The sequence below is a fragment of the Eretmochelys imbricata genome, chromosome 1, assembly GCF_965152235.1.
Source record: "Eretmochelys imbricata isolate rEreImb1 chromosome 1, rEreImb1.hap1, whole genome shotgun sequence".
In the NCBI taxonomy this organism is placed as follows: Eukaryota; Metazoa; Chordata; order Testudines; family Cheloniidae; genus Eretmochelys; species Eretmochelys imbricata.
In genome coordinates this window covers 141,295,055-141,310,271 of record NC_135572.1, presented here as the reverse complement: position 1 = coordinate 141,310,271, position 15,217 = coordinate 141,295,055, and the positions used below count along the sequence as shown (strand labels likewise).

The 15,217-nt window shown below is 40.6% G+C and overlaps 1 protein-coding gene across 3 annotated transcripts in view; it reads left to right on the top strand.

The window, feature by feature from the left end:
• The window catches only part of SH3KBP1 (SH3 domain containing kinase binding protein 1), a 339,163-nt gene that overhangs the window by 196,717 nt on the left and 127,229 nt on the right, over positions 1-15,217 (top strand). The window contains exons 6-7 of one of the 3 annotated variants that reach the window (XM_077807184.1): positions 12,041-12,079; positions 12,763-12,959. In XM_077807184.1, the coding sequence (XP_077663310.1) occupies positions 12,041-12,079; positions 12,763-12,959 (236 nt within the window). Of the gene's footprint in view, positions 1-1,507; positions 1,583-12,040; positions 12,080-12,762; positions 12,960-15,217 lie in introns of all 3 variants that reach the window. The other 2 variants (XM_077807186.1, XM_077807185.1) reach the window with 2 other exon arrangements.

Genomic DNA, 15,217 nt, shown 5'->3' with positions numbered 1-15,217 from the left:
CTAACCAATTTATTTGAGCTCACGAAAGCTTATGCTCAAATAAATTGGTTAGTCTCTAAGGTGCCACAAGTACTCCTTTATCTTGAGGGGGTGATTTCACAGTCCTTTTAATATGCCTGAAGCAATATCACAGCATTTAAAGACTGCTGGATATATCTTGCTATCTCTTTTGCTTGTGTGTAAGTTAAGCTATGACTAGGTCTAATTTAATATATTGGATATTTATAAAACATATTAGCCATGATCTCTAAGAAATCATGAGCGCCAGTACTAAGATTGATGTTAGACTCTGGAGCTAATGATTTAGTTAGGCAATGTAATACATCTTAACTTCTTTACATTTCAGCTGTCTCTTCACTGTCACGCAGCCAAACATTTCCTTCTCTGCTTTCTTAACAGCTGAATGAATGAGTGCTTTCACTTAAAGGTGATCTGCAAAGGAGAGGGGGAGGGCTTTGTGCTTTTTTTTGTTGTTGCTTGCTTATGTAGACAGATGGTGTTGGATGTTTTCATTTGTATACTTTATTCTGCCTGTTTATTACAGTATATATACAGTTCTAACTGTTTTTTCCCCTAGAAGATGTTTTGGATGACTGGAGAACTGGTAGGACTATGACAGAATAATATGTAATGAAATCTGTATTAGCTAATGTGTTAGCTGTCTCACTGTAAACAGCAAACAAACAAAACCCACAATCTTTTTTTTGGCAGTAAAGGCATAGCCTTAATCAACTGAAATGGGAAGCAGTCTTTGTTCAGACTGTTTAAAGCTCTTTATGTTTTGTTTGTTTTTTGGATAACACTTATTTAGCTGAATAAACCACTGGGTTAAACAAATGTCTTTAAGAGTCAACATGTCATCCCTTCAGTTAAGAACTGTTAAAGTTCATAATCCATATCTGAAACCTTCAATGAGTCCCTCAGCAAAACGTTGTTTTTGGTATTTCTAATGTCCTGTCTACATTAAGTGAATGCTGGTATTCAGTGACCTGCCAGTGAAGTGTGTCTCTATATCAGGGGCATGAAGTGATATTAATAGAAATTTCCCTACTATAGACAGGGCCTAGGGCAAAAAACAAACAAGAAAAAAGTGTTTGAAAAGTCTTTTCAGGCTGTCTTTAAATCTCAGACAGAGACAAAAAAGAGGAGACACATATTTTCTGTTCATTCACACTTGTAAAATAAAACTTTATGGGCCAAATTTTCTCTCATTTGGCCATTAGAGATTATGGGAAACAATACATTATACAACTCAACCAAGGTGGCTTTAGCAAAATCAAGAGAGATTTCCCTATCTGACATACATGCAGTGAGAATATTTGTAACTTCATGTACAGTCAGATATTGCAGCTAGTGGTCTCATTGTTTTGCTAATAGAACTCTTAAAATGTTAGTAATTGAAAGTACAGATTAAAAACTCTTCTTCTACCTTCTTTTTTACCATCATTCGATCTCTCCTTCCCCTCTTCTGTTTCCTCTTTCCTTCTTTTCTTTCATTTCCTGTCAGGAAAGTCTGCCTTTCATGGGACAGTTCTGTACAGAGTGGCACAAGCAAAGATTGACAGCTACAGACGCTATAACAGTGAGTGTAATTAAAATTCAAAAGGCAGTTTTAAAGATGACATCTTACTCCTCAATATATGTTTGATTCATCTACACTTGTAAAGTGTGTCACCATTACTCACTTATGGCTGCACTACCTGTAGTTGTGTCTGTGAGCTAACTCTTATTTGCTGCCGACAGATGCCATAATTGTAGCGTATTGAGAAAGTATTCTCATTTTCTCTGTGCATGTGTGTGTGTTTATATATATCTATACAATGTATGTGAGCACGCAACAAGCTGTCAATTGTGTTGGCTTTCGGTCATAGGTGTGGAGTGGGGTGAAAAGTCTTTGGTCTGATGATTTCAGCCATGTGAGACTTGTAGGTTTCTGGAGCGTAACCATACCCTCTGAAGTGTGTTGTTGCTTTTACATTGTTGCATGCAACGATTGTTGAACATATCAAATATATTTTTCTTTCAAGAAAAAAGTGTAAAGGAATTTTAAAGAGAAAACCCTGCGTTCTTTAAAAATTACATTTGTGCACCCATCTTCTCTTGTCCTGTCCATGACTGCAATTACTGACAGCATTATGGCTCTATGTAATGTACCATTCACAGGAAGAAGGTAAAAGATCTGTCAGTCTAGACCAGTTTCTAAGCACCAGTCTGCTCATTTCATGATCAGGCTTTTTGCTCCTCTATCCTGGAAGCATGGTGTGCATGATTCATTCCACATGCTTTCCTGATCTTCCTCCTTTCTTTTTCTTCTCCTACTGCAACCGTAGCTCTCAGAATAAGGCAGAAAATATGAAGATGAAAGTCAAAGACAAAGATGGGCAGAGAAGAGAGGAGGAAAGGAAAATGGAAATCCTCTGCTCCTCACAAACTGCTCTCTCACGCAGAACTCTAGCAGCCAGAGATCAATCATCACCACGACAACCCCCTCGGCTTGTCCACTCTCACTCTCTGACTCTAGGGAAACAAGTGGTCAGTACTTCTGCCCTGCACAGGGAGTGAGGTCTCATGTTTATCTTGGCATGTGCTTCCCTCCAATGCAGCTGTCTGGTCAGGACAGCCTAGCGGTGACAACAATGCTCCCTGGTCTTCATCCTTCCCCACCCTTACTCTGCCCCTCCACTTAGCTGTGGGTTGCTGCTCTCCTGCCTCCCAGAGACTTTGGACCAGGTACGTCCTCTATCAGTGGACACTCCCTCTTACACTCTGAGTCTGCCAGGGCAGTAGTCCCCTGCTCTGCTGCCTCTCATCCACCACAGTTTGTTTTTTAGTGACTGGAGCTTTTACCATTCTCCCTTCTTCCTGGTTCAGTGCAGCTGCTGGTGCTCAGCTCCCAAAAGAGGGTGCTGTCTCCTCAGCCGCGGCTTCATAGGCTGTCTGTTTGCAGGCATTCATTTCTTTTTGTGGCTCATCTTTCCCATTCATGTTTCAAACATGCTCTCAGCCCAGCTGGAACAATCCACTTGGTCTGTGGTTTCTCTGCCTTCTTCCCTGGTGGTCCTTCTCTAGAACTTAGTTGTGAGGCCCTCTGTATTCTTTCAGATTCTTCCCACGCAACTTCCTATCTCTGTGATACTGCTTTTGACAATGCTAGACTTACAGGCAGATCCATGGTCTCTGTGGCTATCCGTGTGTGGATTTGAAGCTAGAAAGCTGAGAAGAGGTTCCTACAGATAAGCCTCTTTGGGCAGGTTTGAGACGAGGCAAGAATCTGGTCTCCCATGTGCTTTCAGAGATGCCCTCTCATGATCCAGTGCCCAAAGCGGGTATTTTATCACTCTTCTTCCTATTTCTCTAAGCAGCTCATCTTGCAGACAAGACTCCTTCTCTATACTGACTTTTACTGTCTCTCTTCCAGGGCAGCCCTACTGAGGCTGTGCTAAACCTGCCTCCTCTCATATCCTACCCAATGGTTTTTGGTTTTAGACAAAGTGTTCTTTTGATTCTTCAGGTGCACTTTCCTCCATTTTGGACACCTCCACAAAGACATTTTCATTTAAGAAAGCCTAATTAATTGTAGTCATGATAGCCCACGGAATGAAGGATTTGAGTTTTATTATTTCTTCTCTCCTGTTCCTGAAATCTTACTTGAAAATAGGACAGTTCTTTGACTTCTCCATGAGTTAATTTCAAAAGTAAATTCACATGTATATATTAAGGAACTCACTGTTCTTCCTAAAGCGTGTCTTGATTGTCCACTTTCACAGCAGAGGAAACTTCATTCCCAGGCCTTCAAACAAGCTCAGAAGTTTTTACCTCTCCATTGTATTTAAGGATTTTATGAAAATCAAGAGGAGTTCATTTTGTTTTGAAAGTCATAATAAATGGACATTAATATAGTGGATTAAAAATTGTTTTCTGTTAGCCTATGACCATGCTAAATGACCATGTCCTAAAATTGTTAAATTCCATTCAGTTAGGGTACAGCAGCTCTTTCTGAGCACCAAGGACTGAGACACTGCCACTGAAATTTGTAAGATCATCTCCTTGCATTTACGTTCAGCATTATCCTTGGACCTCTCCTCATCTGCTGACATCACTTTTTGGCCATTAGGTATGGCAGGCTCCACTATACAGTAAGCCAAAATGTAGTATGCTGGGGAAATTTCTTCTGGGTAGGGTGGTTTGAAGAGGGATATACGACAAAGGAAAATTACTCACCAGTAATTTTGTTTATCGCAGTCCTCTCTTCTCCCATCCTACACTCCTCCCATGCCTCCTCAAAGAATTCTACTTGGAATTGTTTTATTTTGTCTTAATTTCTCCCTCTCTCTCTTTTCCTTTCTTTTCATCTGGAAGTGCCGTAACTGAAGGAAGTAGGCAGATTGGCGCGTATTTAATGCCTTGATTGACAGATATTTTGCCTTGATAGGTGGAGCCATAATGCTGTCAGTAATAGCTGCTGTTTAGTGTTATGGAAGAAGACAGGATTGCTACAAACAGAATTACCAGTGTGTAGTTTTTCTTTTGTGCTTTCTACTCTTCCACCAGTTTAGACCTTTTTTTTTTTTTCCTTTTAAAAATATTTTCTAGTCCTTGAGTAACTGTTGCTGGTCAGAGTTCAAAGAAAGCAATACATGATTCATTACCTATTTATAATATGAATACTGTTGAAATATCTCATCATATGAACAAAGTTAATTCACACAGTTTTTAAAACATCATGAATTTTACAAATTTAAGGAGAGGTTTAAACTTTTCCATTTCTCTCCAATGTCTCTTAACTTGCTTACAGTATTTGCTTTCTAAAGAGAAAATATAACTTATATAGAGATGCTACAGTGTAAAGTAACATTTGAGGAAACAACAGTGCGAACATTTCATGAGGCACAATTTTCCTGAATAAGAATTAGCATACTGAGAAATGTTGCCTGGAAAACAAATGTGCAGATAGAGAAAGGGAAAAAAAACAGTGGTGGAGAGGGAGAAATGCATCAGATCCTTCCAAAGATTCAAGAACCCACCCGCAAAAAATGTTTTATCAGGCTTATAATAGACAATTTTCCTCTGGCTGTCAGGAAGAAATACTGTTTGATTGTGATTGTTACAAGTCCCTTCATGTAGTGTAAGCAATGTGTTTCTGCAGCCACCCAGAACAAGGGGGATAAATATAATTCAGAAATCAAGAAGGCAGCAGACAGAAGCACAGTATAACCAGTCTAAAATTAAATTGTGAGAATACTCTGTGACCGTTTATGGGGAATGGAAAAAAGGCACCAACTTCAATGTTGATGGCTCAGAATTCATGTTAAAGACAATTCAAAGAGAGTTGTGCTCACACTGCACGTCTAATGCATGCTGCTCCATGGTGCAGGAAACCACTCCCCTTTACCCGGCATGATTTCTTGCTAAGGAATAAACAATTTGGGGCTGCTTGTCACATAGCAAGAATCATTGTGCTAAGGAAAATGAACATGCTGAAAGGAAATGACACTGTTTGGATTACAGAATTACATCTCCTGAAAGAATATATCTGATGATCAAATAAATAAATAAATAAATTAAATAGAGTAATGCAGAGGATAGTCTAAATTTGCAATTTGTATGCACTATATACTGCAGCAGAAGCATTTTTAATTACTGTTTTACCCTGGTTATAAAGCATGTGTTTGTTTTTCAAAATGTGCATTCATAATCATAACACTGTTCTGAACCAATATTTTAAAGCAGTTTTACGTAAACTGCTTTTCCTTTGTCTTTAATACTACTTTGAGGTAGTGTGAACCTAGCATCAGGGAACACAGGATATTCACAGAAAACAAGGCCAGAGACGAGTGCTGGGTGCGCAAAAAAACAAAACAAATCATGGTGGGCTGTGTGTGTGTGTATGCACGCGCGCCTGCTCTCTCCTGCTTGCCACCGGGAAGGAAGGACCCTTCCTGCTTCGCTTCTTGACAAGATAATCATCAGGCTGTCACCATGGAACCACCCATCCCATGAAAATTCACCAGCCAAGACTTCCACAGTCCCATGCTGCCAATCTCTACTAGAGGGGAAGAGTATACTTCTCCTCTCTCTTCCTCTCTTCCTTAAAATCAGTGGGGGAGAGAAACAAACTCCATTTACACAGTTCTCCCTTTATCCCATTAAACGCAGCTGACAGCATTTCTCTCTGGATGCCAGACCAAATTAGGAAAATCTCTTAGCTGTCTCAGGTGTTTGCCTCTGAACAGCTGACCTTTCTATCACTTGGTCTGGTAAAGCTTAGAGGGCATCAGGGAGGCAAGGCGGAAACATTGGCTACTGGCTATTCTGCCAATTACGTTTGGGGATTTTGCCAATACCATGAAATAAAGAGTAGCAGTACAGAACAAAGAATAAAAATGAAATTGCTAAACAATACGTTAAAAGAGAATTTTCTTTGAAGCTTGAAAATGTTTTTTCTTTTTTTTTTTTTTGGCCTTTTCACTTATTTACATTTAGAAACAATTATTTTTCCTGTGTTTTGAATAGAGTTAAAACAAAAATAAACAGCTGTGATAAAATTAACATTTTGAGCTTATCAAGTCTGAATATATCTTTGTGTTCCAGAATCCTGGACTGATGCCGCACAACTCTTGTTAGTGAATTAAATCTGATGGTCCTTCTAGTCCCCATTTGTGCTAATCTCAAAACCACTATAGTTTTGGCACAATTTGGAGAGTTTGCTCTGGGGAGACCTCAGACAAATAGCAAGAGTGTTATAGGTCAAGTCTTGAAATGGCTTGACACAGCTGTGGTTTTCTGAGAAAGGATTAGGTCTGAGCTGCCTCTGGAGATAGTGTTGTTAAACTCTTACCTGCATGAATACTAAATTATCTAACACATTTATTGTGTAAATGAAATAAATAAGCAGACAATACTAGGGCTATGAACATGTTTATACCATTTTATGTATGTCTGCGGTCCCCTACCTTCTCATAGATAGTAGACAAAAGTCTAGCTTCCTAGAGTCAGGTTTGGGAAATCTAACTTCTTGCTGCTGCTCCTCTCCCAGCTTCAACAGTTTAATGTTAATAGTGGGCAGAACCAAAGCTATTAGTCACTGTCTGAAGGAGAATGCCCTGCCTCCTGACGCTCTCTTCAATATTTTAGCCAGCCCTCCCTGTAGCAGAGCTTTTCTGAGGAAAATGCCAAACTTTATTTCAGATTTTTAGACTAACAATTCAGTTCCATAATGTGTTTGTCTATTTGCCAGCTGTGTCCCAAGGCTGTATTTGATTTTTTGGGGAGATTGTCCCCTTAGTTCTGCTTCCCCTTCTGAGATGTTGGCAGCAGCTGGTGCACCTATGGGCTTCAGGGAGAGAGCCAGGCAAAGAAAAGTCAGAAGCAAAAGGAAAGGCCTGTGTCTCCTGCTCCTCCCTTATTGAAAATAAAGTAGCTATTTTCCCTGGTGGTCAGGGACTCGGTGTTTCTAACTGGGGGAGATTTTTACTTGTGGCCACATAGTAATCAAAAAATTCAACTGACAGTCCTGACTCTGGACACACATTATAGAAGCGAGTACAAATCATATGGCAACTTGAAGCACAACAGGAAAGAATACTTTTTTGTCAGGCAGCTAGAACAAGAGTAGGGTAGGGTCTGTAGTTGCCCTACATTGCCCCAGAGCTATCTGAAGGTCTCCCAACCAGCCCTTTCTGGAGATAGACCCCTGAGTAGTGCCAGGTTCTCTCAATTTTGAAGCAATAGAGTTACCTGTAGCTTTGATCAAATGTGGTCACTGGATAATGGTCACTAGGGAGCTGTGCAAAAATTACGAGAACAGCTTTGTTCCATTTCCAGTCTCAGCAACACATTCCAGTCTCAGCCACTAAATGAATGAAATCATCCATCACCTACTTCATATTGGAGGGTTGCAACTGGTTCACCTTCTTGTTTCTAGCCTCAGAGAATTGGGGACAAAGAGTCTGAAACATCTGAATAAATTCTTAATGCAGGTTTGTCTTCAAAGCATTCCCACTTAACCATCCTTAGATAATACTTATGATTTGCAGATGAATGGCAGCCTTTTATTTTTTTCCCAATTTCAGTCATTACCATTTGATGTTCCATGTGCTCCCAGAGTGTCTCTCCAGCATTGTGGTAGAAATAATATTGGCTTTAGGGAAGAAGGAAATTCACTTATCTCTTCCCAGACCCTTTTTCTGATCTGGATTCTGTACAGAGAAAAGCTGAATCAATCACACAGAGTGACAGTTCCTGGAGTATTCAGGACAAACACATTGTGCCTGGAAAGTCAATAACAGACCTGGGATGAGGAGGAATACTATCAGATACAGGGTCTCATCTCAGAAAAATGTTACAGAAGATGAAGATTGCCCCTAATGGAAAACAAGTGGTGTCACAGAAACAAAAATCCAGTTTTTATCGGAGCCTATTGGGAATTCTGATCTCATACAGAGGCATGTTCAATGAGTTCAGATGATACCTATATCCAGTAATTCTGGGTACTGCCACTGCATCTTACTCTATCTTATCCATTGGCAAAGATCTAGCTCCAATTGTATGTTATCTGCTCTGACAACTAGTACATTTAGAGAATCAGATTATTTTTATTATTTTTAAGGGACCTTCCTAATTCGGTTCAGGGAATGGGCACCAGAAAAGGAAGGCACATCATCCACCAGCTGGAACACAATAATTAATTGAGGTCTCAGAGCATGGCTTCTTCCATGAATAACAGACCTGTTCTAGTGACGGCAGTGAGTGTGTCCAATAGGGTTTCATAATGACTAGAAAGAACACATTCAGCCCTAACCCAGAGAGAAATTTTCTTGTTCTTGGCAGAATGAAGTTTCCTGTCTCTAAGTGCACTGTCCACCAAAGGGGAGATGAACACCAAGACTTACATGGCAGAAGTTGGATTATCAGAGTGGCTCTGTCACAGGGTGGCTGACCCCTTTCAGTGAAGCAGGTCCAGCTCCCCTGTGCTAGAACAGGTGCTCCCAATTGGTCAATTAAGAGGGTGGAGCAGCATCTGGGGCTGTGAAGATCCAGGCTGTCAGTAAGGAAGCAGGAGCAACAGGAAGTTCCCTGGGCGTGGTTTCTACAGTGCCAAGAGGGAAGGCAATGGGAACCGAAGGGGGGCAGCTTCCAGGGAGAAAGCTGGGAGGCAGTGCTCTGTGAAAAGAGCAAGAAAGAATCCTACAGTAGGCCCTGAAGCAGGAAAAATTGAGAGGCAAAGGGGAAGCCCCCCTAAGTGCTACAATTCAGGGTTCACCAATGAACTGTTTTTATTTTGCCTATGTTTGGAACATAAAACTGAGTTTGGAAAGAGACTCTGGGTATGGCAGTGGGTCCTTTAAGGCCTGGGGACAAACCAGCACCTTATCAGCTTCTAAACCCAAGAATATCTCACACATCATCAGTTTGGTCAGCTGGTGATCAGCTGCTTTGCTGGAAACAGTAAATAAAGTGCCTCTCTGCGTGATATCACTCACTACCTCCCCCCCTGCATCCACACACAAAGTCCTTGTTTTGCTTTCTCGCCTTTTCCACAGCTTCCCAGGACAATAGAGAAGATAAGAACAAGAGAGCAGTAGTGACACTGTTTATGCCTTTCTGGCTGAAGAGAGTTTGGCTCTCCAGGTTGATTAACCTAGCAGTGGATTTTGGGAAGCGTCCTTCTCACAAAGGACGTTTGCTGTTGCAAGACCAGTCCTCCATCCGACCAGACAGCTGCAAAATGAATAGCTGAAGAAAGTGATTTTTGCTCCCATGGACCTCAAGCAAGAGAAGTCAGCAAATAAAACTTACTTTGCGAGCTGGTGCAAAGCTTAACTATCCTGTTAAATCAGTGAAACATAACCTCAAGTTCCTCCAGGAGGACCTTAATATGGGAATATGAGTGTCCCGCAAACAGGTCAGGTCTCTGTAGTATAATGTAGTATAATGTTAGCAGCATGTTCAAGAAAAGGAAACTTTGTATATATCCCAACATTTAATGTTTCCTTAGGGCGGCAACCTTATTCCAACCTCACAAGGTCATAGAGTAAAACCTTGTAACCTCATCCTGCTCCTTACCTCACTACCCAAATGGAACCTCTGCAGCAAGTGTCACCATATTTCCTATCCATTAGAGCAGTCCTCCCAATGGCTACTATCTCCAATCAGAATAGGGTTTTTTAATTTGAAATTTGGGGCTTTCTGTGAGACCCAGTATTGTACTTAAATTTCAGCCCAGTAGTCCTCACAATTGTCATAGCATTCATTCCTTAAGTAAACTCAAGAAATAGCCCTGCTTTAGTTATGCATCACCATCCAATCCTTAGGAGAACTGGCAATCTTAGGGCAGAATAGTCATAACTCCTGTAATAAAATGTGCTAGTCTGCCATTCATTCACCATATTGGTCATCCAGTGTCAGTTAATGCCATTTCCTTTGTTTTGGAAGAAGTCTCATCCGTGCCTTGGTACCCAGGGGAAGATGGAGGAGATATATAATCTACTTGGTTTTGGATGTCTATATTTAAGAGATTATCTTGCTTCCTATCCTGGAGGCACCCTACTATGAAAACCCATTTTAATTAGCACTAAGAAAAATGGGAAAATTTATCTATGCTTTCCTAAAAATTTCCTTTCTTTAAGTAATAAGGTGCACATATCCAGCTGCCCTGAAGACAAATGGTCATTCAGAATAGAGATGGAAATCGACATAAAAGGATTTGGGTTTATTGTCATTAGGCAGAATTTACCATGATCTGCAGTAGGATACTTCATTGTGTTTTTCCTCAAAGTTTATTTAACGTGATCTGTAATTTAAGAAAGTAGATTTGAGTTATCCTGGCTGTGGAAGTTTCCTCAACTGGAGAGAACTTCAAGAGGCAGGGCATTCTAGTCTGTTCTCTAATGGTTTTTATACCACACTCATCACCCTAGTATCTGAGTGTCCTCCAGTAATGCAGTTAGCAATGTGCTTACACAGCTGTCGTGTGTGTTCTTGTATTCTCTCCCCAGAGGGAGAAGCGTGTGCAGTGGAGTGTCTAGGTTTGGTAAGGCATTTTTTTAAATATCAGTGTACCCGTTGCTATGTGTTTATGTAAGAGAAGGCAAGGTGAAAGAAATGTGCCTTGCATTTGGAGCAGAAAGTGGTGGTGTTTGTGTTGGTCCTTAATTCCTGGGAGAGATCACTCCACAGTCTCGGAACATCCCCGGAGAATGTTCTGTCTCCCACACAGATGAGCTTTACTCTTGTTGTTGAGAGTTCTGTTGTGCCAGAGTGTAGTTGTCAAACACTCTTCACCCCAGAGCTTTGTAGGTGATCTTTTAGATACCCTGAGCCCAGGCCAGGGAGTGATTTGAAGATAAAGGCTGCAACCTTGAACTTGATTAGAAATTCAAAGGGAAGCCAGTGGAGAGAGTGGAGGACAGGTTTGATATGTTCATGGTAGCCTGTGTTGCTGAGGAGATGCTCTGCAGCATTCTGTGCCAGTGGATTTTCCGAAGTGCTGAAGGCTTCATGCCCATTGCTGTAGTCCATCTGAAAGGTGACAAAGGCCAGGTGTTCATCCACCAGGATGGGATGGAGTTTCCTAGCCAAGCAGAGATGGAAAGCATTACATGCAGATGCTACTATGTGAGAGCTCAGTGTTAGCGAAGAATCCAAGAGTACTCCTAAGCTATGGACTGAATTGACCAATTATGGGTGTCTATCTTCTACCAATAGAAACCACACTGAGGCTCCAAACTCTTCAAAATACTCTCCTCTGCGCACCAGCATCATTGCTGTCTTGCTCAGGTTCAGCTTCAGCCAGCTCTTCTTTATCCAAGAGCTGCTTTCATCCAAGTACTGGGCTGTCTTGATGGTAGTTGTGTGGTTGTGTGTGGTAAAGGATAGATAGTGTGGTGTGTCATCTGCATACGCTAACACTTCCCTCCTGATAGTTCTGGTTCTGCCCTTGAACTGCAAGCAGACTGAATTTAAAATACTCATTGTATATACTCAAATAAATTTGTTAGTCTCTAAGGTGCCACAAGTACTCCTTTTCTTTTTGTAATAGAACTGTGGACCTTATTACTTGAAGAAAGGAAATTTTCAGGTAAGTTTGGATTTTCCTGTTCATTGAGAGTAGTAAAGCAAATTGGAATGTCAATTTTGATTTATTATATTCCTAGAGGAGGGTGTGCATGTGTGCTTTTCTTACAAGGCTGTCTAATCTACAGAGAAATGTAATTCTTCAGCAGGGATAATATTATGCCACTTATTTGATTGCAAATTTGTTTAAACAGCTTTTAGCTTTGTATTTCCCTTTTAGGTAATGTATCTTTAGATACTAACTGCAAAATTGGCTTGACATGAGTCATACAGATACAGTATAGTATATCTGGTCTGACTCCTGAATTTTAAGTGCCATAAGTATGATAGCTGAACTACAACTGAAATTAATTCTAATTTCTTGGACTCTCTTTTGAGTGATCTGTGTCTGGGGAAAAAGGATATTTTGATGTATAGCAGTGGCCTTCTTCAGGGATAATATTTTGATATTGGAAGTGTGTGTGTGTGTGTGTATGTTGTGGATTGGGAGAAGTTCTAAGACGTATGTGAAAATGATGAAATAAAAAAACCCTAGAATGAGTACTTGGCATAAAGAAAGGACATCCATTTTACCTATGCGTTGGGGGTGAGAGGAGCTGCTATTTGCTTTGACCACCATTCTCTGTTTTTAAAATATTGTCAAGCTCCATATCTAACGTTTCTTCCCCCCACCCCCCTTTTTGGCAGGTTTAAGAGATGCTACAGGCTCTGAGAGTGATGGTGGTGACTCAAGCAGCACAAAATCAGAAGGAGCCAATGGAGCAGCAGCAATCCAACCCAAAAAGGTCAAGGGGATTGGTTTTGGAGATATCTTCAAAGACAAACCAATAAAGCTACGGCCAAGGTCAATAGAAGTAGAAAATGACTTTCCACCAGTAGAAAAGGTACATATTGTAACTTAATTCTGTCGTTGTTGTCATTGGAGTCCTTCAAATGAGCATGACTTCTGTCCCCAAAGTACTCAACTTTATGATAAGGTAGAACTGACAGCTTTATGGTTTCTTTCCTATTCCTTACTTTGACTGACTCCTTTTGTCACCTGTTGTGCCAAGTGCAGGAAAATAGATTCCTGTGACGTTGATAATAACTCATCTACTTAATTGCCTGGAAGAATATTATTTCAGTGAAGGTTTTATTCCTGTGTTCACACCTCCACCCACTGGTCTTTGTTCTAAATAACTACCAGTGCAGGGAACAAGACTGACGAGTCTGTATTAGAGCTGTGGTTACCCACATGACAACACAAATAATAATAATAATGCCCGGTTCTTATGTAAAGTAACATGGCAGCATAAAATCACTGTACTATCAGGCTGCCAAAAAGGAAACTTCAAAAAGTACCTACAGAATTTAACTTTTAACTTAGTGCTTTGGATATTCATTTAAAAAAATGCATTGTGCAAACTACCATACTTTTTGTAGGTGACCTGCAGAGGGTGGAAATTGTTTTATGCTCTTCTTTTGTTTGTGTGACACATAAAGAAGATCCCAATTAACACTTTGAGGGGGAACTCTCTTTGTTAAAAGAAAAGGAGTACTTGTGGCACCTTAGAGACTAACAAATTTATTTGAGCATAAGCTTTCATGAGCTACAGCTCATTTCATCGGATGCATGCAATGGAAAATAGAGTAGGGGGATTTTATATACACAGAGAACATGAAACAATGGGTGTTACCGTACATACTGTAATGAGAGTGATTAAGGTAAGGTGAGCTATTACCAGCAGGAGAGAAAAAAAACAACCTTTTGTAGTGATAATAAAATAGAAGATAACAGAAAGCCACTGGCTGTCGCCTTCAGCCCCCAACTAGAACCTCTCCAGTGCATCATCAAGGGTCTACAACCTATCCTGAAGGAGGACCCATCACACTCACAGATCTTGGGAGACAGGCCAGTCCTTGCTTACAGACAACCTGAAGCAAATACTAACCAGCAACCACATACCACACAACAAAAACACTAACCCAGGAACCTTTCCTTGCAACAAAGCCAGTTGCCAACTGTGTCCACACATCTATTCAGGAGACACCATCATAGGGCCTAATCACATCAGCCACGCTATCAGAGGCTTGTTCACCTGCACATCTACCAATGTGACATATGCCATCATGTGCCAGCAATGCCCCTCTGCCATGTACATTGGCCTAACCGGACAGTCTCTACGTAAAAGAATAAATGGACACAAATCAGGCTTCAAGAATTATAACTTTCAAAAACCAGTCGGAGAACACTTCATTCTTTCTGGTCACTCGATTACAGACTAAAAGTGGCAATATTACAGCAAAAAAACTTCAAAAACAGACTCTGAGAGACTGCTGAATTGGAATTAATTTGCAAACTGGACACCATTAAATTAGGTTTGAATAAAGACTGGGAGTGGATGTGTCATTACACAAAGTAAAACTATTTCCCCATGTTTATTTTCCCCCCTACTGTTCTTCACATGTTCTTATCAACTGCTGGAAATGGCCCACCTTGATTATCACTACAAAAGGTTTTTTTCCCCCCGCTCTCCTGCTGGTAATAGCTCGCCTTACCTGATCACACTCATTACAGTGTGTATGGTAACGCCCATTGTTTCATGTTCTCTGTGTATATAAAATCCCCCTACTGTATTTTCCACTGCATGCATCCGATGAACTGAGCTGTAGCTCATGAAAGCTTATGCTCAAATAAATTTGTTAGTCTCTAAGGTGCCACAAGTCCTCCTGTTCTTTTTGCGGATACAGACTAACACAGATGCTACTCTGAAACCTCTCTTTTTGTTAAAGATTCAAACACCACCTTCACCCTTTCAGTTGAGCCCTCAGAGAGGTCCATTCATTCTCTAATCTCCCAGGAGAACCAGAGACACAAGAGGACAAGACTTAATATTTCTAATACGCAGGGGGGAAGAAGCTTTTTAGCTTTTTTTCATGCCTTCTGTATGTAACGAAATACCTAGTGAAAAAGGCACAAAATCCTTCCCCTCACCTTTATAAGCAATTATATTTATCTCGTGTGTGGATAATCTGATCAGTGAGGTTTTGATAGACATATGCATGCTTGGAATTCTGCTTATCTTTGGTAAAATTCAAATTAGGGTCTTCTGCAACGTAAACATTTATATGTGCTGCTTCAAAATGTTGAAAGAGATTGTTA